At 34.4% G+C, this 25,033-nt stretch overlaps 1 protein-coding gene across 1 annotated transcript in view; it reads right to left on the bottom strand.

The window, feature by feature from the left end:
- LOC127504830 (probable phospholipid-transporting ATPase IIA) overlaps positions 1-25,033 on the bottom strand; it is a 54,400-nt gene that overhangs the window by 9,872 nt on the left and 19,495 nt on the right. The window contains exons 14-26 of the mRNA XM_051879884.1: positions 23,466-23,675; positions 19,621-19,782; positions 17,092-17,184; positions 16,891-16,974; positions 12,578-12,748; positions 12,116-12,214; positions 9,401-9,490; positions 9,147-9,291; positions 7,364-7,428; positions 4,817-4,972; positions 2,472-2,536; positions 372-480; positions 213-270 (exon numbers count right to left, since the gene is read on the bottom strand). Of these exons, the coding sequence (XP_051735844.1) occupies positions 213-270; positions 372-480; positions 2,472-2,536; positions 4,817-4,972; positions 7,364-7,428; positions 9,147-9,291; positions 9,401-9,490; positions 12,116-12,214; positions 12,578-12,748; positions 16,891-16,974; positions 17,092-17,184; positions 19,621-19,782; positions 23,466-23,675 (1,507 nt within the window). The remainder of the gene's footprint in view (positions 1-212; positions 271-371; positions 481-2,471; positions 2,537-4,816; positions 4,973-7,363; positions 7,429-9,146; positions 9,292-9,400; positions 9,491-12,115; positions 12,215-12,577; positions 12,749-16,890; positions 16,975-17,091; positions 17,185-19,620; positions 19,783-23,465; positions 23,676-25,033) is intronic.

Here is a 25,033-nt window from a genome sequence, read left to right as displayed (position 1 = left end):
TGGGTTTTGTTTGGATGAAACAACATTCACCACACTGTGCTGCTGCTTTCTTAACAAGCCTCTGAATGGACGTTACAAACACAGTTACGCTTCAGTCAGTGGGAGACATAAATGGTCTACTCAATTTACAACACAACTACTTTGTTGAGTGAAGGTTGTTGCATAGTTCATGCATTGCACCATATGGTAAAATAACCAGATTATTCGCTTACCTTGGTAGATACTGATCAAGACCCATATTAAGAACGTTTTGAAGGAGAGAGGCCGCCCCTGAAAACAATTACAGTTATTAATATTTTAAAAACACACAAAAGATTCATTAACTAAATAGTCTTAGGTTATTCATTTGAGAATGATAGGGTCAAAGATACCTTTAGAAGATCCTTGTAAAGTTCGGGATATAACATGGCCACCTCAGACTTGACATCTTTATCCAAAACCAGGGAGAAAACAGGGAACATGGTGTAGATAGTGGAGTAGCTGTTATCGGCACAGAAAAATGTAAAAGTTGCATTTATTTGATCAAAAATACAGTAAAAACAGTAATATTGTGAAACACAATTTTTTTATACAATTGAAATACAATTTTATAATACAGTTTAAAATAATATTTCCTATTTCAAAGCTGAAGTTTCAGCATCATTACTCCAGTCTTTAGTGTCACATGATCCTTAAGAAATCATTCTAATATGCTGATTTGATGCTCAAGAAACATTTCTAAATATTATCAATGTTGAAAACAGTTGTGCTGCTTCACTTTGATGAATAGAAAGTTCAGAAGAACAGCATTTATTTGAAATGGAAATGTGGCCTTGCTGAAGTATTAATTTCTTATTTAAAATCATACTGACCCCAAACATGAGTGGTAGTTATACAAGACGATAGTTACATTTTAAAAATATATAGAAAATTTTCCATTAAAGCTCTATTCGAATGGGATTTGTCTTTTAATTATTTATTTATTTAGATATAATTCTAATTTATTATAAAAACTCTAATTAAGTATACTTGACATGAGTTTATAGAAGTGGCTGTTTCTAGAAAATCTAGAAAAATCTAAGTGTCTTATCCTTACCTGACTGATATTAAAATGGGCAGTCTTTGCAGTTTCTGCAATTTGGCTCTATTTATTAATTTTATAATTTAATTTTTCATCGAATACCATCTATATTGAATTGAAATAAAAGCATGCAAAAGATTTGTACGCAAATGGTAGCTCAGGTAGGTCAAAAAACACATTAGTATAAAACGCGTTAGTATAATACGACACTAGCGATCACAGACATTAGCATTCAGAGTTTGCCGAAAAACAGAAGGTAATTTACTCAGGATGTGTGAGAAAAACAGACATGAAAATTTGGACGGGATTACAATCACAAAGCACGCTATTGAAACACAAATTTCTTTAACGTCCTCTGGGGAAACTAGTCCCGTCCAAATAGGGCTTAACATTTATTATTTTTCATAAAAAATGCATACTATACTTTTTAGAGTATATTTTCATGTTATTTTTTATGCTTTTTTGAAACATTTTTTGATTTCTGCGGCTGCTCTTGCCAAACCATCAGACCAATGATCAGGGTTGCCAGGTTTTCACAACAAAACCCACCTAAATTGCCACTCAAAACTAGCCCAATCACGTTTTGGGGGGGGGTCCCCCAGTAAATATTGTGTTCTGGGGGTTAAAATCCATGTTTTTGGTGGGGTTCCCCTGGTAAAATTTGCATTCCAGGGGCTAAATATCATTGTTATTTGGGGTCGCTTCAACCCGCGGTCATTAAAAACAATCCGTGGCAACAGTGTTAAAGCAGCCCAAAACCGCAGTCTTGGCAACAGTGACAATGATTTTCCAGTTATTCATCATCACTGGACAAGGATTTTAAAAATCATTTTATAACGTTCGCACTCACAAAAATACCATTTCTAGCCAATTAAATATTTCATAGCAAAGCATAACTAGAAAAATGTGTATTTTACAGTATATATTTATATTTTTCATAACTTCACCAGGCCAGGGAAATTCTGTGAGGCAATAATTGAAAACATCAAGCTCTGACATGTATCTGTTAATAAAAGTAAAATGCACCAAATGTAGTACAATTTTGCTAATTTGTACAAGTTCCCACAGAATCACCAACATATATTTCACATGCAGAGAAAGTCAAAGTGATTTAGATTCACAGCTGTACTAGTGTAGGTGAAATTTCAGCTTTATTCTGTCACTGTCCTGAACTCATTTTCGCTGAATTAGAAGAAGAGCCTGTCCGCTTTAACCCCTTGTTCATTTCAGACTTCACAAAGACTCTTTTGATGGACATCAGCTTTGGCACTCTTCTTCTGGCTCAGTGGCCGTGACTCTTGATGGAACAAAACCCTCAGAGCTGTAATGTCAGAGCTGTCTGAAACACATGGCTGAAATGCCAGTGAGATTTCACCGAGTGCAAATGAGTCATCATCACTCGCACACTCACCCAATAATGAGGAAGCCTTGATAAAGCGGAACAGATGCAAAGTAGAACACAGAGGAGAACACGGCCTGTGAAGACACATGGGAAGAAGAACATCAGCAGAAAAGTAAGACAGCAGGCACCTAAAGGCATCGGTCCTGTCAATTTTCATGCAGAAAAGTACTGCAGTGGTTCAAAAGTACAGTATTAGATGGCAATACAGTGGTACACCATATACACCATGGTACGGAATGATGACCATGTTCATATGCAAAGATATTTTTTCATTGTACGGTAGTGGCAAGTGATGTCCGGCCTAGGAAAATTGACATCTTCACCCTTTATTTAAATATTATCACAAATTTGTTACAGATTTTGTAAGCATATTACCTAGTTGTGCTTGGAGACAATTGTTTTATGAAACATGCCAAATTGTGTAGACATTTTTTTGGTCAGGCTGTCATACAAAGAAATTATGAGCACAGGCAAAAAAAAAAAAAAAGAGAAAAATATTAACAAAATATTAATAACTAGGGGTGTGACGAGACATTTAGCTCACAAGACAAGATGAGACACAAGATTGAGTTCACAAGAACAAGACAAGATTTTTACACAGTATTATTAAGAAATCCTCAATGATGAAATACATGACTAGAAAAATAGTCTGCAGGTTAATCATATTGTAATGAATGTCATTTCAGTTCTACTTTCTGAGTATGAATTATCATATGCAGTAAAAGGCAACAATACTCAAGCACTGTAAAACGTTCTGCCACAAATTCAACTGACTGGCTTCTTTCCTGTATGATTTCATATGAGTCTCTTCAGACCTTAGAACTGTACATAAATCATGAGCTTCTACAACTTTTGACCTCCTAACTGAACTCCTTTCCGCAAATTGATCATAGAAATAAAAACTGTATAAATAAAAATGACTAACAGTTTTCTCTTAGTCTTAAATGCAAACAATAAGTGCAACCATAATCAAAGTACTCTCTCAATATTCAAAGTGCAAATAGAGACCAAATTTTTCTTCAAGCATGATCCAGAGCTGAGAGATGGTTACAACTACACAGCCCAGCCTAAGATAGCTTTCATATTGGGAGATATTTGCATGCATCAGGGAGCCGCTTTCAAAATGCGGGGTATTGAAATCGCGTTTGAATGCGCGCTCGCGTTTTACTTTCGCTTTCGAATTTTGCAATCACGTGTACTGTGTGAATAGGAAGCGGCGGTGCTGAGCACACATTCTACAAAATAAGACATCTGTCAGACGCTTAAGCTCTGTTGTGCAATGAATCATACGCCATGGTCTTGTCAGTCATCTCGCCACTTACTCTCGTCATGTGATCAGTAAACTCTGATTCCTGCTGCAGCTTGTGTTGGATGAGCTGGATGGAATTGAAGTGAGGTATTCAACTGAATTTAATGGTTTTTATTTCTGTTTACCCTCACACTCCATCATGGCAATATTGTGAGACAGCTTTTCACCTCAGCGAGATCTCGTCACACCCCTATTAATAACGAATTATGTTGTAGTCAATGTGTACATTTTTTTTTTCATAGTAAAATAAACCATATAGCTGTAGTTTGCCGTTTTTGCCAAATAATTTTGTCAGATAAATACTGTAACCAGGTTTAGTATTTTGTTTTTCCTTTATATTGAAAATATTTAAGACAGTATCATATTTAAAAAAAACATGTTTTTTAATTACCATTATACACATGAAAAAAATATGGTTTTACCATGGTATTATATCTAAAAATATGTATAATTATAATAATATAAATAAATATTATATGTAATACATAAGCATTACTATGGACCATATCCAAACAACTACAGTATTACTGTGATTTCTCATCCAAAGTAATTATTACCATGAAATTATTTAAAGAAATCATGGTGCATGCCCAAAAAAACTATGATAATGCATTGGTATTGTGTCCTAAAATCATACTAATGCTATGGTACATGTATAAAATAACCATGGTAATAGTATGTTAAAAAAAAATATATTACCATGGTAGTTTTAGGTTCTTTTTTTGTTAGTGTTATAAAAACTGTAATCAATATTTACATTATTCACAGACACCAAAACAGTAAATGAATGAGTAGGGAGCAATTTATATATATATATATATATATATATATCTACATACACACACACACACACACATATAAATATATATATATATATATATATATATATATATATATATATGTATGGTACAGTTGTTCTTTGTTGTGGTACATGTTGTTCTTTTTTAAGACATGAAACCTTCAACACTACACTGTTTATTTGCAGCTACTGTGATTCATGGGCTCGTGGTGGATAATTACTCGAGCAGACGCACTCAGACACTACCTGCATGGTGCTGATGCAGAGACTCCGGTGGATGACAAACTGGCTGAGTGCAGCGGACCGTTTGTAGCTGTTTCTGCCGTGGACCATGAGCAGTCTGCCCAAGTGCTTAAACTGAGTGATGGAGAAGTCTGCAGCCAGAGACGCCTGCTTCCCTTCCTGCACACACAGATAAATAAACAAACAGGTCAGAGCGCTTACACACACTTTTTTGGACCATGCACAAGAATTTTTTCTAGATTAAGCCAGGCTATATTAAGCATCTTCGGATCACTGGGCAGTTTAAGAGTGACTGGGTGAAGCAAAAATGGAATAAAAGCACGTCCCACGTAACCACGTCAAGTCAATCAAGGCTTAAGTTGTGTTAGTCATGAATGACTCAATATCAATTAACTTTCCCATAACGTCTCATTTTGATGACCCGGAAAGCTCGCTTGGCACACCACAAGTGGGTCAACCTTGGCTTTGTAGTATTTTAGGTACATTTAGACTCATAAAATGTCTGACGTCTAAAACGTGTTTCTAAATTGGCCATCCACTTCAGGAAGGCATTCCTTAAATCAGACTATCCTGAACTAAACTGTAGTGTCAATTTTGAAAACGTTGCCATTTGTAAAGTATTTAACATCTATAATGTATACATATTAATATGAATAGTCCTGATTGGTCTATACAACTAGGTATATGAAAAACTATTATATCCCTAACCAAACTATTAAAGGGGTCCTTGATTATGATTTCACTTTTTTAACTTTAGTTAGTGTGTAATGTTGCTGTTTGAGCATAAACAACATCTGCAAAGTTACGACGCTCAAAGTTCAATGCAAAGGGAGAAATTTTCTTTTACAGAAATCGCTTTTTAAGGAGTACAACAAACGGCTGGTAGGGACTACAACGAGCTTCTTCCTGGGTTAGTGACATCACAAACCCCAAAACTGACATAAACCCTGCCCTCAGGAACACGCAACAAAGGGGGCGAGGCCATGTTGGGCTGCTTTAGAGAAGAGGAAGAGTTACTGACAATTGTCATTTTGGCTGCATGAGATTCTCCAGCTTTGTTGTTGTTGAGCAACCGAAGCATGAGCTGTTAAAGCTCTGCCCTCTTCTGGAAAATGGGCGGGGAGCAGCAGCTCATTTGCATTTAAAGGGACACACACAAAAACAACGTGTTTTTGCTCACACCCGAAAAGGGGCAAATTTGACAAGCTATAATAAATGATCTGTGGGGTATTTTGAACTGAAACTTCAGAGACACATTCTGGGGACACCAGAAAATATATTACATTGAAAAGGGGCAATATAGGTCCCCTTTAATATAAAATAAAAAAAAATAATAAAAATAAAATAAGAATCTAGATGAATAGGAAAGAAAAACTAGCTGAAAGCATTAAATGACTTGGTGGTTGGATGCTAATAAACAAAATAGCATGGTCTCAAATGCCTTACTGCTTAAGTAAATAAAATATAAAGAAATAATTTTGAATCCTTATATTTCACAATAATTAACTAGTTTTTTACAGTTTTTATGCTAATACACTCAATATGGCCTCAAATGCCTTACTGCTTAAATGAAATAAAATTTATATAAATGATTACCAATTAAAGTTGTGTCAGGGACTGAGAAAGAGTTAGAGTTTTTAATATATTTTTATATTGTAATAATTTCACAATTAATCTCCAAATTAATATAGAAACAACATAAAGACAGTATATTTAAATATTTGACCTAACAGGTAGGAAATATCCAGAATCAAAGCAGTTATCAAACACTTCACAGTATTCACTGCATAATTTAAATTAAAATATAGATTAATTTTTATTAAAGCTACAAAAGTTATTTAGTTAAGAGCAGTAAGTGATTTTCTTTTAACATTAATGGCAGACTGTAGCAGGTTTATTAGGCTGCTGTCACTTTAAGACCTGCCGCACATGACACGGATCTGCATCCTATTTTAACTCTTTGTGTTCATTTAAAACTTTATTTATGTGCTTACGAGGATACTTGACAAAATGGGCATTTTGGCATAATTTTGTGTTTTTGTCCATTCGAACGCAAAAGAGAACAGTACCACACTGCCTTCTCTTTTGTGTCATGTTGCGCTTGAATGGTTTAAAAGCATTTGCATGAATAAGAGCGTGATCATATAATGTAATGCAAGCTAAAGGATGATGGAGAAAAACAGATGCTGAGTTAATTGCGTTAAATATTTTTAAAGCATTAAACTGAAAAAATTAATTGAATGCGTTAATTTTGACAGCACTATTAAAAATATATATAAAAACAGACATTGTATTCTTTAAAATTATATTAAGACCAAGAACTTCTATTTAGAAAATAAATAGGGTGAATTTTGATTTTAGGCATGGGAAGTTATTGCTTATAAATGTTTGGAGTCATTTTTCATGCTTTCTGTGTGTAATACAAGAAATGTGAGAATCTGTCTAATGCATGTAAAAGAGCCTGTGTTTGAGCGCAGATGGAGGGAAGACTCCGGAAGCAGCGACAGTGTGTGTGGCAGGACTGCTGCTCAGGGAACTGGTAGCTCTTACTTTTCCCTCCACTCCCACGCCACAGTCTGCTTCCTGGATCATGCTGACATCATTTCCTCCATCCCCTGAGAAAGAGAAAACAGTGAGAGATGAGCCAATGACAGCTGGTGCTGTGACCCAGATCGAGACCTTATGAAAGGGCAATAAAACTGATGTTACGTCACATCATGTCAAGATTAAACATGGAATGGAAAATTCTATATTGATGATGGTATTGGCTAATATTAATGCTTAGCTTTTTTTCAGATATCAGCAATGGTCTGAATTGGATGATATTTAAAGCACTAAACAGTACAAAACAGTTATCTTAGCTAGCTATCTAGATTTCTACTGTGCATTACAATGTTTTAATATGTGATTTCATTTTAAGCATTTCATTTTCTAAATTATAGCTTCAAATGTCTATATCTGGTCATCCCTATTATATTTATTAATAAAGATAAATAATATTTCTGAATTTATATTAATTTATTTAATTAAGTCTGTGTTTATTCATGATAGCAAGTAAAAATACATATATGATCAAATAAAAAAGTGCTGTCATCTGACTTGTTTTGGTAGGCAAAACCTTGAAATGAGTTGCATTTTAGCATTTCCAGATCAACTGACCTGAAGTCAATGTTTTTTTTTTTTTAATGGGTTTTTGGTTAAATGCATGAAATAAGGTCTGTGGTGAACACAAGCTCAAGATATTTTTTACATTTTTTAATCTGCGACATAAAATACATCAGTAATACATTCTTGTGTTTTTTTCAAAGCTTTAACTTATCTTGTAAAAGGGATACAGAGGTTGTCTGGGACACTAAATATAATCAGTCGAATAGGTAAACTCATCTACGCACTAGGGCTGCACGAGTAATCGAAATTAAACCGCACACGATTTGGAAAAGGCTGTGATTTTATGCGCAGCTTCTCAGTTAAGCACGGCTCTGTGATCAGTAGCAAATGCTGCTCCATCTGAAAGCCAGAGGGCGCTCTCATACAAAAACTCCAAATATGCCCCGCAGAAGTACGATAACGCATGTCATTCCAGGAAATCCCTATGGGCATCATACTATCGCTGTAGCTGAATAAACAGAAGACGCTTTGATTGATTAAACATGACTAATAAACACACGAGTACGACAATATTTGGTTTATCTGAGTTCTTCAAGCCTTCTCAGGTATTTTCATGATAATAAATTATATTTATACTTCAATAAGTCCACCATATGGAGAAAAATACTGGAATGTTTTCCTCAAAAACCTTAATTTCTTTCTGACTGAAGAAAGAAAGATATAAACATCTTGGATGACATGGGGGTGAGTAAATTATCAAAAAATTTTAATTCTGAAGTGAACTAATCCTTTAATTGCAATTTATCGTGCAGCCCTACTATGCACTAGTCCACTTTTATAGCCTCACTGTTTATAATCGCGCTCTCGCAAACTATTCTAACTCAAACTTTCAGTAAAATGCACTTAAATAATGACTGAAAGAGTTGCCAGAAGATTAACAGTGGTGATACTGAAGTCATGTGACCGTGGAGTATTTCGTTTATAGCCTACGTTTAGCTTTTTCCTTCTGCCGACTGTTTTGATGAACAAAATGTGTGAGAATCATAAACTTTTGTCGGTCACAGAGCTTATTTTCTGCAATAATCCAAAAGTGAAGGGAAAAATCCTATTGGGTTTTTGTCGAGGGAATTAGGGTGATGCTAACTTGTCATCACTGCATCACTGTATATTTAAGTGATTTAGTGTCAAAGGAAGTGCACAGGGCCAATGGCTTCTGCATACTCACCCACGGCACAGGTGAGCTTGCCGGTGCGTTCCTGCAGCAGACGTACAATCTGAGCTTTCTGTGTGGGAGCGCAGCGGCAGCACACGACAGCTGGACACTGGCACGCCAACTCCATAAACTCATACTCGTAATACTTCAGACAGACCTACAACAACAACAACAACAGGACTGAGAACAGGCCATGTCTCTAGCAAAGTTTGCAACAGCATTAGGGTTTCGTTCAAATGTAACGTGTACATGTGGGCTCACATTACCTCCAGAGAGTCTCCTGATATCACCAGCGCACAGTCGTGTTTCCTCCTGAAGGCGTTGAGCTCAAGGTGAGCTTCGCTTCGAGTGGTTACCTGCAACCCATCAGAAAGCTCACCATCAGGAGTGTTTTTTCACATACAAACACACAATCAGCCACTCGGATAATGATCTCAGCGGTGAACCGCAGCAAGATCACCTGACTGAGATATTAACTTCAGCTGTCAGTTGCATAGCAGACCGTGCCAGATACAACTAGCTATCTGCTCAACCGTCCAAACTGTGAGGTTTACATTGCCTGCTGTCTGCAAGTTTCACACAGGAAGTTCATCATTAGTAACTGATGTTTTTGTATTTACAGATGGCTTTGGGCAGATATGGCTTTCTTTAAGGATTAGTTCACTTCAGAATTAAAATTTCCTGATAATTTATTCATCCCCATGTCATCCAAGATGTTTATGTCTTTCTCAGTCGAAAAGAAATGAAGGTTTTTGAGGAAAACATTCCAGGATTTTTCTCCATATAGTGGACTTCACTGGGGTTCAACAGGTTGAAAGTCCAAATGTCAGTTTCAGTGCAGCTTCAAAGGGCTCTACACGATCCCAGACGAGGAATAAGAGTCTTATCTAGTGAAACGATCTGTCATTTTCTAAAAGAAATAAAAATTTATATACTTCTTAACCACAAATGCTCATCTTGCACTGCTCTGCGATGTGCCACGCATCACGGAATCACGTTGGAAAAGTCATGCGTGACGTAGGCAGAAGTACCGCGGTAGGGTGAAAAAGTCCTCCAACTTCAAAATCGTCCGACATTGTTGTTTTACCTTTTTTTGTAAAGGCTGATTGACTTAGTCTTTGCACGTTCGCTTTGTAAACACTTGCTTGGTACTTCCGCCTACAACACGCATGACCTTTCTAACATGATTACGTAATGCGTGGCGCATCTCAGAGCAGTGCAAGATGAGCATTTGTGGTTTAAAAAGTATACAAATGTTTATTTTTTCTTAGAAAATGACAGATTGTTTCACTAGATAAGACCCTTATTTCTCGTCTGGGATCGTGTAGAGCCTTTTGAAGCTGCACTGAAACTGCAATTTGGACCTTCAACCCGTTGGTCCCTGTTGAAGTCCACTATATGGAGAAAAATCCTGGAATGTTTTCCTAAAAAACCTTATTTCTTTTCGACTGAAGAAAGAAAGACATAAACATCTTGGATGACATGGAGGTGAATAAATAAATTATCAGGAAATTTTAATTCTGCAGTGAACTAATCCTTTAAGATGTCAGATTGAAAGTTTAAAGGAATAAACAAACTCACCGTCATGTCATTTTTCAAACTTGTATGTCTTTCTTTCGGTTGTGAACTACTTAAGGAGATGTTAGTAAGAATGTTCAGGCTGCTCTTTTCCATTTGAGAAACATCACACAGGTTTGAAATGACATGAAGGTGAGTATATTATTTTCAGGTGAACTATTCCCTTATAGTTATCTCAAAACATGAACCACAAACAATTTTGTACACAAAGCTCCTTGCCAACAGGGGATGTTTTCTAATTGGTGTATGTTCGCACCAAAGCAATTCATCTATCAATTTCAAACACACCAGACATCAATCTGGATGCCATTTGTGTCCAGGAGGAAGCCAATCCAGATGCCGCTTCGATCCAGAGGGAATGGGGTGCTGTTTTCATGTTGTGCCAGCCATTGTCTTCTGTTTCCAGGAACTTCTGCTGCAGGGAAGATTCAACCTTCCTCAGAGCAGCCTATCTTTCTGTGGCAGCACGCCACATGGGAACTCCACAACAGCTCATAGAGTCATGTTTCACATAGAGAGGGCACAGGATGCTACTTTCCCTGTTTAGTTCTCTGAACGCTACTAAACTCACTCAAGCTTTGGACCCCATTTGTGCTGGAGACATTTGGGAGACAGGATTGTTTATGAGCTTACATGCACACTACTACAAAAGTTTGGGGTCATTAAGATTTTTTTTTTTTTTTTTTTTAAGAAATTAATACAAAAATTAATTTAAAAAAATAAAGGATAATTGTGACTTTTTATCTCAAAATTCTGACTTTTTTCTCAGAATTGCGTGATATAAAGTCAGAATTCCGAGTTGTAAAGTCAGAATTGCGAGATGTAAACTCGCAATTGCGAGAAAAAAAAAAATGTACAATTGTGAGATAAAAAGTCACAATAACCTTTTTTGATTTTTATTCAGTGGCGGAAACAAGCTTCCATAGTAATATACATTTGACCGACTGCGTCTTTGTTTTGGTCAAGGTGGTTTACAATACCGGGCAGCATTCTTTGCTCATGGTCTCTCATTTCCAGATTTTTTTCTACCGAAATTACATCCCAAAACATAAAGAATAACAAGCACAGTCCCAAACCACTTACATTTCACTATCTTAAAAATAAAAGTCTTTTTCATGCTTTCAAGTGTCTCCAGAAAGATTCAGGCACCATTAAAATATCTACTATTACATAATGAAAGATTTGCAACCCTTAAATAAGCGTTGCTCATTTCTCCTGCACAGAAGTTAGCCGATTAGAGTTTGTTTGAGGGTCTAAAGCCTGTTTATATAGGTCAGGGTGAGAATAAGATATATTTTCTGGTGCAAGGACCTTATTGCTTAACCTGAGGTGGGGAATAAATCATTATAGAAGTGACCTATTTAAAAATAATGGTTGAAATAAGTAGTCTGCAGAGGACTTACACTCCTGAACACGTGGATGTCCTGATTGCGGGTCACTAGATGGGCGTTCTTGGCTGTGCAGGTTGCAGTCTCTAATTTGTCCCCGGTCAACATCCAAACCTGGACAAAGAACAGGTTTCGTTAAATTAGGCCTGACATTGATGTACCTAAGCGCTTGTGTTAACACGTCAACAAACAACCCATTTTAGAATCGTACAGTGAAATTCTACATGTGACAAGGCTATAGAAATGCAACTATAAAGTGTATTTGAGTCATTTTCGTGTTCCAGACCAAGCATGAAATGATAAATCACATCTCTTTCATGTTAATTTGAGTTTTTGTCCAAACCAGTTGCAGCCGCCAAGAGCAATGCATGTCAAGACATTTTGATGAATGGTTCTATTTTTGGCGCATTGTGCTACATAGCCCAGCCCACAGTGAAATCTCATTGTCTGTGCATGTTTGTGCGTGCAGGCACTGACTTTTATGCCAGCGTTGCGCAGTATCTCCAGAGTGGGTCTGACATCGGCCTGTAGTTGGTCCTCCACTCCAGTGAGACACAATAGCTCCATCTCCATCTCCAGACTCTCGATCACTGTGGCGACCTTCAGCGAGCGATCGTGCACACTCAACTTGGCCTGGACGTAGCGAGCCTGCGGCACACGTGTCATGTTAGATACAATATAAGTAACACACATTTATTTTATATTTGACATGATGTTTAGGGGCTTGTTTACTTGTAACTATCCAGCAACAATAACATCTTGAATATTAATAATTCAATATAATTTTTTTTTTATTTATTGCCATGATCCTTGTACATTTTGACAAAACCAGCAATCATAATCGATCACTGTAGCAGTCCATTACGTTGCACACAGACCACTGTTTCCTTCAGCAAGCAATAAATGCACTCAATAATTATAATAAATAATCTGATGTTTTTTGGAGTTAATGATTATATTTTGAGACAAATTTCCGAATATAATTGTTTTTTTGTTGTTGTTTTTTTTGAAAAATAATGCATATATATTTAATTTAGATTTAATGGATGCATTTCCTCTTTTAAGGGAAGGAATTATATTAACAAACAATACAAATTATAAAAATTATCATTATCTTTTGACAAAATTAGTACTGTCAAATCGGTTAATCGCAATATATATATATATACACACACACACACACACACACATTCTATATTTACAAACTTGCCTGTCAAATAGATTAATCGTGATTAATTGCATCTAACAAAAGTTTGTAAATATGTGTTTGTGTATGTATGCATGTATATGTATATATATATATATATATATATATATATGTAGACACACTCATACATATATTTTACATTGTAGCAAAGTGTCATTTCTTCAGTGGTGTCACATGAAAAGATATAATAAATTATTTACAAAAATGTGAGGGGTGTACTCACTTCGGTGAGATACTGTATACACACACACACACTCACATATACATATTTTCTATATTTACAAACTTTTACGTTAGATGCAATTAATCGCCTATCAAATCGATTAATCATGATTAATTGCATCTAACGTAAAAGTTTGTAAATATATGTGTGTATGTATGTGTGTGTATATACACACACACACTCTATATTTACAAACTTCTATGTTAGATGCAATTAATCACGATTAATAGATATGACAGCACACTAGGCAAAATTAATTAGCTGACATTTGTTGATGTTTTTCACATTTATATCTGCTCTACACCGCATTCCAAGTTATTATGCAAGTGACATATCAGTAAGATTTCAGTATAATAAACACTCAGATTTTAGTTTTTCTAAGAAAATGTTTGTTTGTTTATTTGTTCTGACCGAGTTCTGCTGTGCTCTAAATCACTCACAAATCTTATGATAATTTGATAATCTCCATTCAGTTTCACACAATATTAGTTGTTTTCATGCCTTTTGCACAACATTGCACCATTTCATGCTTTTCATCTTCGGAAAGATCTTTCTTCCTCCCCATATTGCATGAGAACTGTGACTTGCTTAATAATGTGGAACAACCTCTAAGTAGGGTTTCCACAGACCTGGCAAATTATTTTGTCTGAGATTGATAGCAGTTATCTAAAAAGACATGGATAAATAAAATTTTCTTGGAAAAACTAAAATCTGAATGTTTATTCTACTGAAATCTTACTGATATGTCACTTGCATAATAATTTGGAACGCGGCGTATATCTGTTATGGTCATTAGCTAAAATTCACCTAACTCTGATCTCTAAGCATTTTTTCTTGAAATCAAAGGAAACATATCAGACACGCCAAATGAGAAAGTTCAGACCTCTGATACTCCAAACCAGAGGCATCGGCAGTCAAATAATCACTGTCAAAGTCACACACCCTTGCATTGACCCCTCAAAACGATGTGCCACTCTGTTGAGCGAAGCCAGAGCGCAGTTTTGAGGGCACGGCCCACAATCGCAGTGAGATAAAGACCAAACAATGTGTGTGCGAGTCACACAGGAACACACTCTCACTCAGTGACTCACACACTCGGTGAGTCACTGCCGCCCACCCGCTCACACACAATTACACACTTCAGCTCTGAGAGTGGGAACGTGGGCCTGTGAGAAGAAACAACTCTTTCTCTGTGCATGTGGGCGGGGTAACTTTCGTTTTGGGGGTGTTCCCTGTGGAAAACATGTTACATTTCTTTTTGACAATTACTGTTGACGATGGATGGTTGCTAGGAAACCCTTTAATCCAGCTAAATATAGATCAGCACCTGGATATTGTAGTTATAAACATCCAAAGGTCACTGTCTATACCAGCGGTTCTCAGGACCCTGTTTTACATTGAACACTTTACAAGAGTTCAAACACAACAAATGTGTCTTTAAAATCAAACATGGACCTTTTTAATTTTAACATTTGCACAAAAAATGCTAAATTATCCATATGATACAGGCTGAAAAGCAAAATTGACACGTTGCCCAAATATTTTATTGGCATAGTCATATTACCAAGCAACAGTAATATGAAACTGCACCAAAATATTTTTATTTCAGCTCAACTGGATGCACGGCCTGATGATCAAGAACAAAAGTGTCTTTTCTCCTCCCTTTTAAAGGTTGATAAGCCTATTTATATTGCAGTCTTAATGATGCACCATAATATGGTTATAACATTTGCATTTAGCATTGTTTTTCATGCTGTCCATGACCCTCACACAGACCTGTGACTCATTTTTAGGTCACAACCCAGTAGTTAATAAATCACTGGTCTATGTCTTTAAAAAATAACAGAAATTGTGTTTCTCAGTATCTACAGTAGTGGCCAAAAGTGATGTCTGTCCTAGGAAAATTGACATCTTCAACCCTTTATTTAAATATTATTAAAAATGTGTTACAGATTTTGTAAGCATATTACATAGTCGTGCTTAGAGTCAATTGTTTTATCTGTTCATAACGCAATGAATCATGCCAAATTGCGCAGACATAATTTTTGGCTAGACTGTCATACAAAGAAATTATGAACACATGCAAAAACAAGAGAGAACCAATGAAATATTAAAAACTGATTATATTGTAGTCAATGTATGTTTTTTCATGTTTTGCGTAGTAACATAAAACCTGTAGCTGTAGTTTGCCTTTTTTTGCCAAATAATTTTGTCAGATAAATACTTTAAACCAAGTTTAGTGTTTTGTTCTTTCCTCATATTTAAAATATTTAAAAAAACATAAAATATCTTCCTCACATTTTGATGGTTTAATCAAACTTGTAGGGTCATTAAAAACAAATAACCCCTCTGGACATCACTTTTGGCCACTGCCTTACCTCCTTAAATCACTGATGGAAAAGAAATTCGAGGAAAATTAAGCTGTTAATTTAGTGCTGTTGATTACAAAAAGTGCTAAAAATAATTGCAATGAATCTCACACCCTGTCTTTATCAGAGAAAGTCAGCCATGAATGTAAATAATTTGATTAAAATTTGAAATGACTGAAAGCTCTAAAAAGGTGAACTATTCTGTTATAGGTTGAGTCAAATTAATTGTCATTTGAGAGTCAAATGGCCGTCAGCCAGCAGTAACCTCCTGGTGACTGTAACCGTCTGTGAAATACAGCGATTGTGTTACACAAAGTGTAAATCAGATCTACTGCCCAGAGCAAATTTGCCTATATTTTCTTTCTTTTCTTTTTTTTTTTTTAATACTTCTTATAATTTTTTTATAGTTCATAATTAATTATATAATTATTTATTATTTTTATATTTATTTTATACATTATATTATTATTACAGCTACATTTACAATGTAAAAAAAATTCTATTTCAAATAAATGTTTTTTTTTTGTGTGTTTTTTTTCAATTCATCAAAGAAAATTATTGTTTCTTGATCAGCAAATCAGCACATTAGAATGATTTCTGAAGGGTCATGTGACACTGAAGACTGGAGTAATGATGCTGAAAATTCAGCTTTGCATCACAGGAATAATTTACATTTTAAAACATCTTAAAACAGAAAACAGTTATTTTAAATTGTAATAATATTTCACAATATTACTGTTTTTACTGAATTTTTAATCAAATAAATGCAGCCATGATGAACATAAGAGATGTCTTTCAAAAACATTAAACATTTTTGCACACTTAATAATAACTACCACATCATTTTCTTTCCATGTTTTTTTTGGACAAGTCCTTAAATTCTTCATATTAAAACACCAATCTATTTTTCTTTAGTATAAACAAAATACCAATCATTCCCTGTATTTTATTCCATAGCGGACTTTCTAATGACTAAGCATTGGAAACTCACCTCAAAATCTTGATATTGTTCTTCCGTTAGGGATTTTTTGGCCACCACAAGCACCCTTAAACCTTCCCTTGCCATATTCCCGCACTGATAAAGAGGGAAAAAAAACAAATTTCCAACATTCAAGTCATGAAGCTTCTTGGCATTACGTCAATCTAATATAATTTTGCATGTGCTTATCTGTTTAAAAAAACGTGCAATTACCTCCTCCTCGAGCCAGTCGTTGTACTGAACAATGCCGGCCATCACTACATCAGCACCCTTCATGTAAAACGTGATCTCTCCGGTGGATTCATCCTAACAAACATGAGCAGAATATGTTTTGTTAATAAATCATTTATGTATAGATTAGACACTGAGGAAATATGACAGCACTAGTAATCAGGATGACACTCAATGTACCAAACGAAACAGGAAAAGATCACAGGTAAGCGAGACAGTCTGTGCTGTTTTTTCCAAGCATTATGGGAGATTAATTTTGGCTTTCCTTGATCGTCCTTGAAGGTGTTTTAAAAGGATTCTGCAGAGGAAACCAGGTTCAGTTGCTGATTTCCTGAAATGCTGATACAGGCTTCAGTCCAGGCCAACAACAATAGCTGCGAGTTTGTTCGGGGAGAGTTAGTCATCAAGCCCAGGGCAGGGTCACAACTTTCTCAGATAACAGCCAGTCTAGTCATATAATGTTTGGGCTGATCTTCAATAATCACATTGTTTAAAAGGGTACAATACAAAGTAGATTTTCACATTTTCTGGAGCAAATGTGAGTGGTTCTTGTTCAAATGAATGGTTGCCAGGGCTTTGCTATGCGGTTTCTAAAATCACCCACACAATACAAGACAATCGGGACGATTTTGGGCCCAATTCTCCCCTTCCAACCATCCTAGGTAAAGTCCTGATCATCTTGATGGTTCTATAGATTATCTCATCAGATTTTCCTGTGGTGTGAGGTTTGTTAAACGTGATTGAATCCGCTTGGAATAACACTGGGGCCGCACCGATCTCAAATCATAAATATCAAACATGTTGAATATTTACTATCAGAAATCCTGTTGTGTGAGGGAAACCCCGAGGACGAATGCGCACACGCTCTGTAGATTATCAGAGGAACAAAACGATACACAATCAGAAAGCGAGCTGATGGAAGAATAACTTTTTTTCTTTGCAAATTTTCTGTAAAAAGCGGTCCAAACACTATTATCACCATTACTCTAAAGTCACTTTTGACCATGAGAGATTTTGCAAGATTTCCCATGTTCACAGGCGGGACTCTGGTTGTTTGTGAATGGAGTCTGTTAGTGTGTGGTCTGCTGTCTTGGTCACATCACAGCACTTCACTCACATTTAATAAAACTGTTAAATCTATAGTTTTTTATCGTCATGTTTTTGGTCTCACATTTTAAAAATCTGATAAGATTGTAAACTCAGTCAGTTCACCTAAAAATGAAAATTATCCCATGATTTACTCACCCTCTAGCCATCCTAGTTGTATATAACTATCTTCTTTCAGATGAACACAATTAGAGTTATATTTAAAAATATCCTGGCTCTTCCAAGCTTTATAATGGGAGTGGATGGTGCTCCTAATTTTGAAGGCAAAAAATGCATCCATCCATCATAAAAGTAATCCATACGACTCCAATGGGTTAATAAATGCCTTCTGAACCGAAATGATGTTTTTTTGTAAGAAAAATATCCATATTTAAAACTCTATAAACTATAATCTTCTGGAAAATGGCCATACATGCATTCACGAGAGAGTCGAGTTCTGGCTGAATGAATCTCTCTTATATCGAAATCCTCCGTCATTTTTCTTTAAAACTTCTCATTTTAGACTTCTAATTCGCGACCGCCATTTTGTTTCATCAATTCTCATCTAAGCTTACCTGGCCTATGTCATTTGTTGGGTCAGAGGTCACCCTTCCCACAGGAATATATATATTTAAGAATATTTATTTTTATATATAATAAAAATTACATAAATATGCATACAGTATATACATGCAAATATTTCTTCAATGTATACATGTATGTGTGTGTATTTAAATATACATAATAATTATACATAGTACACAAAGTATTTTGGATGCGATTAATCAAGATTATTCATTTGACAGCCCTATTTATTATTAATTTGTTTTCAAATTAATTTAGTTTATGATTAATTTTATTAAAATGTTCCATTTAAATTCATAATAAATTGTAATTAATATTTTATTTTAAAATTAATATATAAATTTAATATTAATCATTGTTAATTTATGTTTGTTCATGATGCATTAACTAATATTAATTAACTGCTAAAATGCATTAGTATATGTAGAAATGAACATTACCCAAGATTAATACATGTTGTAAAAGTTTTTTTTCCATTGGAAGTCTGATGCATTAACGAATGTTAACAAATTTATTTGTCCAACATAATTAATCATTAATTGTCCTGTGGCGTGAATGCGTAATCTCTCAATTAATATGAGGTCAACCGGCTTGTAATAAAAAAATAAAAAAAATTCAAAACCATAAACATTACAAAATACATAAAATAATTACAAAAATGCAGTTTCAAAAAGTAGTGAAAATGCTTATATTTAGCATTTTTCTAATTTAATACATACACTTATTTCACTTATTTTATTCTTGCAGATTTTTACAGGATCTCACACTTTTTGGTCATTTTACAAGTTAAGGGAGTTTAGGGACACCTGTGTTTCTGTGTCAAGATGATCCAGTACTCACTCGCACAATGATGCCCATACGTTTGCTCTCGTAGGTAAAGGGGAAAATCTGCAGGATGGTGAAGTTCAGAATTTGTCCACTAGGTGTCCTCAGCTGCATAGAAGACTGATCTCTGCCGACCAGCGTCAGTCCAACACTCTCCGTCCACTGAACCAGAGACACCTAGTACAAGAGAAACAGATTGAAAGAGAAAACAATAAAATAAACACTTCCACATTTGCAAACTTCTGAGTTTCATAAACAAATGTCATAAACAAACAGGAAGCAATTTGCACAGTTTCAGTCAGACTTCTTGTCTACATTGTAAGCAAATTACTTAAACGTGTCACATGCTGTTTTCTTAAACAAAAACGAACTCAAAATCAAACACAGAACCATTTCGTTTAACATCTCGACTCGTTTCCTGCAACTGTTTTTGGACGTGTGGCGGAGAAAATGCAAGTATGCAATGGGCCACCAATTATAAGCATGTTCTCTTCTGGGAACATGTGAAGATAAAGGCGAACCAGATGCCATCCATTAGTGTGATGCTGAAGGGGGGTATTTCTGGGAGGCAGAAGTTATTGCCCAATAACTTCCAGACCAAGGGTTACAGAGAGATCAAAAAACCCGATTTCTTATGCCCTCCTGACTAGCTGCTAATAACATATCTCACAGTATCCAGATGGGCGGACTGCTGCCGAAAAACAGCCCTCGCTGTTAGAAACCAACAAATGAGGCTTATCCAATGTACAGAATAAGTGATGCCACTTTAAAACGTTTTGAGAAGAATTTGTTCAAACTATTTTTGCGTGTATGTGTGTATGTGTGTGTGTGTGTGTGTGTGTATCCAGATCTATTCATTTGAAAAGAAACAATGAATAAAATGTTTAGAAAAACTTCTATGATTAATGTTTCCAATTTCTGAATTAAAAAAAAAAAAAAAAAGGTAAAATATATTTAGGTCTTTTTTTATTATTTAAAAATTATTTTTGTTTTAAAATATTAATATTTTAAAAACCTTTTCTTTCTATGATGTTTTCAATCTCTGAATTAAAATAATTAAATAAAGTTAAGTAAAAAATATTTAAGTCTTTTTTTTCTTCAAAAATTATTTTTGTTTTAAAATATTAATATTTTAAAAACTTTAATTATATAGTTTTATTTTTCTTTTATGATGAACATTTTCAATTTCTGAAGTCAAAAATATTTAGTTTTTTTCTCTTCAAAAATTATTTTGCTTTAAAATATTAATATTTTTTAAAAAGGTTATTTTTATTCTGTGATGATCATTTTCAATTTTTGAACAAAAAAAAATTAAGTAAAAAAATATTTAGGTGAATTTTTTCTTCAAATATTATTTTTGTTTTAAAATATTAATATTTTAAAATCGAATTATTATTTTTTACTATGATCAACGTTTTCAATTTATGAATTAAAAATAAGTAAATATATTTAGGTCTTAATTTTTTTCCTTCAAAAAATATTTTTGTTTTAAAATATTAATATTTTAAAAACTTTAATTGACCAAATGAAAAGACAGTGTGGTAGAGCCAACAATGCAGGAATGTTATTGGCATGAGACAAGAAAACCATAAAACAGGAAATGACATCAGAGAGAACAGCAGACCCTTATGACTGTTAATGTCTCTTAAAAAAAAAATCAGAAACTTTTATCTTTTTAATCAAAGGTTAGTTCAGACTATCAAATGGTATTGTTAGCAAAATCCTTAAAAAAAAAAAAAAAAAAAAGATTAGTAAGTGTATACAAATGTTCTCAAATAAGGAAAAACTTGACATTTTAGAGTCATTAAATTAACTTTTTGCTTCAAAAAAGTATGAAGCTAACATGAACAGAAATATAAAAAATCTAAAAACTTGGTATATGCCTGCATTAAAATAGATTTCCTTTAACATCAGCAAAAAAAAAAAAAAAAAAAAAAGCATGGCTAATAAAGCAACAATCGTCTCTAAAATAATACCAGATCGTTGTGTCATGTCGGGGCTTCATTTAGTCAGCGTCTCCTTGAACGCACATATAGTCAGTGTGCTGGCATGCAGTGGTTAAAACCAAACCAGTAATGATGCGTTTGGTGCCTACGTAACCACAGCATTGGTCAATTGATCACTGCATGCGTCACTCGCTCCTGGCCCAAATGATTTAGTTTTGGTGCCCAGAAATGATCGAAAATGAGACAGCACATCTGCAGAAGCGATCAGCTGCAGAAGTGAATATGCCAAAGGCTCGACTCATCATTTGTGAATAATTGAATACCTGTGCAGGGGAGGATGAAACATGTGCTGACTCACAAATTATTAATTTACAGTGAAATTAAGGATAACATCAGCAAGTTATACTGCAATTATTCTTTAATCAGAGAGCCATGGAGGATATAGAGCTTAGTCAGAGTAGACGCATGATTAGTTTGACAAAAATGAAAATGAGGCTGTATGAGACGAAAGTACTGGCTGTTCAAATCAATTTAATTAAGAATGTTTTTACAGATCTGTTTAAATCACTGGAAAAAAACGTCACATTTTTTAACGTTAAACATTTTTTAAATTATTTATACAAAACAAACATTTTTTTCTTAAAGTTTTTTCTAAAAAAAAGTTTGATGAGATTTTATATATATATATATATATATATATATATATATATATATATATATATATATATATATATATATATAAGAATTATTGGCACCCTTGGTAAATATGCCCAAAGATGTCTGTAAAAATAAATCTGCATTGTTTATCCTTTTGATCTTTAATTCATAAAATTCATATATATATATATATATATATATATATATATATATATATATATATATATATATATATATATATATATATATATATATTAGTGCTGTCAATCGATTAAAAAAAAAAAAAAAAAAAAAATCGCACATTTTTTCTGTAATTAATCACGATCCATCCAAATCGAAAACTGGAGTTTTTCATATTTTTATACTGTAATAATTTCACAGTTCCTCCCCAAATAAATGCAGAAATAACTTAAAGACAGTATATTTTAAAGATTTGTTTAATGTAATCTTTTTATGAATGAAGGCCAGTATCACTGATACTAATACTGGTACTGATGTCTCTCAACATTACAGTATAACTGAAAGCTATCAATTTCAACATTTATTAGGCTTTAAAAAATAACTTAATTTAAGTGAACTTAAAACAGTTCTTAAAACTGTCTAACAAGTAGGAAATATACAGAAATTGAATAAAGTTATCAAACACTTTACAGTCTTCAATGCATAAATTATAAATTAAATTTAGATTAATCCTTATTAAAGCTACAGTTTTCTGTGTTACCTTTGTTCTTTGATTAACATTAATGACAGAGATCACAGCAACTGGTTTATTAGACTACTGTCACTTTAAAAGCTGCCGCTGCCAACATAATGCAGATCTGACACGCATCTCATTTTCTCACAACTCTTTAAGGTTAACTAATTTAAGACTGCTCTTATGAGGATACTCGACAAAACGGGCATTTTAGCATAACTCTGTGTGTTATTGTTTGTTCAAGTGTGAAAGTGAACTCGATACTGGTGCGCGTCTTTCTGTGCACACGAGTCGTGTGTGTGTCACATGACACGACATTCACAGACGGCGTGTTCTTGTTTGTCTTGTGGCACTTGAATGGTTTAAAAGCATCTGCGTGAATATGAGTGTGATCATATAATGTAATGCTAGCCAAATTATGACGTAAAAAATAGATGCTACATTACTTATAATTATCTATATATATATAATTTTTAATATATATTATATATATATATTTTCTGATTTATATAAGGGTTATTTAAGCCTAACGGCCAGTATGAACATGAATGAGACTGTGGTACCTCGTCTGGACTGGAGGCCTGGTAAACCCTGCAGGTGTCTTCATAGTGCTGTTCAGCTTCCGCTTGATCTGTCACACCGTTGGACTCGTATACCGGCGTCACATTGTGCACCAGTGCGATGGCCTTCACTGCTTCATGCACTCGACTGCTGATGGTCTTCCTCACTTTGGTGGCGCCCGGTGCACGAGAGGCCTGGAGGTCATGAGGGGGCTGTGGGGATCAGATTTAACATGATTGTCTACTTTGTTCAATCTAAAATGACAACAAAGGGGTGATCATTACTAATTTGTTTAACGTAACAGTTAAATATCCTGCTTGGTGACTGAAATCATTAATAAAAGGTGCATTAAGTCATTTTGTAATTTGGGGCAATTGTAATTTTTTTTTAATAAATTAATACTTTTATTCAGCAAGGATGCACTAAATTGATCAAAAGTAACAGTAAAGGCATTTATAATGTTACAAAATATTCTATTTCAAACAAATTCTGTTCTTTTGAACTTTGTTTATTCTGGAAATAAACTGTTTTCAACATTAATAATAATAATAGATGTTTCTTGAGCAGCAAATCAGCATATTAGAATGATTTCTGAAGGATCATGTGACGCTGAAAACTGGAGTAATAATGATGAAAATTTTGTTTGAATCACAGGAATACATTTTAAAGTACACTAAACTATTTTTATTAATACTTTTAGTTACTGAATGAAATGTGAGTAAATATTGATAGCTAGATATCTTGGGGTCACTTCTTTTCTTTGAGATTGTTGCAATGCATTCTGGGATTGCTTTCTCCACAAAGGAAGTGATACTGAATTTTCAAAATGAAAAGCTACTAATTTCTTCATAGTTAAAAATGATTTATATTGTAAAGACAGTTATGTAGTGCACCTATAAAGAGGCATTCTCATTATTTTGATTCTCTATGACAGAAATGAGCACTTTGGGTTGACAAAATGATCAAAATGTCCAAGTCTCTGATTGCTAATAAACCGACCCTTGCTAATATCCTGAAAAAGGACTCATAAATGCTCCCAGATGTGTTACATATATGAACAATTACCTTTAGCACTGAGCAACTATTTATAGAGCGCACATTTCCGAGAGCTAATGACAGAGTTTGTAAGTTCGTATATAAGCTATTGAGAGGCCGGAGTACTTGTAACCCCGGTTTCCTGCCTCAGTGACCTTTGGTGTCAAACGGACTAAACGTATCAGTGAGAGGTGAAAGGGACTCATTTTACAAGGACTTCGCTCTGTTCTCTGGACAAAAGCTAAACAATTGTGCTTTGTGATCGGCTTTTCTAAACAGGCCAGTTATATAGTGACAGGCTGCATGCAGATCTGCATATTAAAGGTGGGTGGTATAACCACAATCATAAAATCATCATTCCATGTCATTAATACAATGCATTTATACATTTGGCAGATGCTTTTACACATTTTATTAGTTCATGCATTCCCTGGGAATCACAATATAGTTATTTTTGTCTTAAATTTGTGATTAAAATTCACTATTTTTCCATTAGATTTTCCAAAATGTTTATTCTCCATTTTTTTTTTTATTA

This window comes from Ctenopharyngodon idella, chromosome 22 (assembly GCF_019924925.1).
Source record: "Ctenopharyngodon idella isolate HZGC_01 chromosome 22, HZGC01, whole genome shotgun sequence".
Lineage (NCBI taxonomy): Eukaryota > Metazoa > Chordata > Actinopteri > Cypriniformes > Xenocyprididae > Ctenopharyngodon > Ctenopharyngodon idella.
Note: the sequence above shows the minus strand (reverse complement) of the source record. Positions and strands in the feature narration are given on the sequence as shown.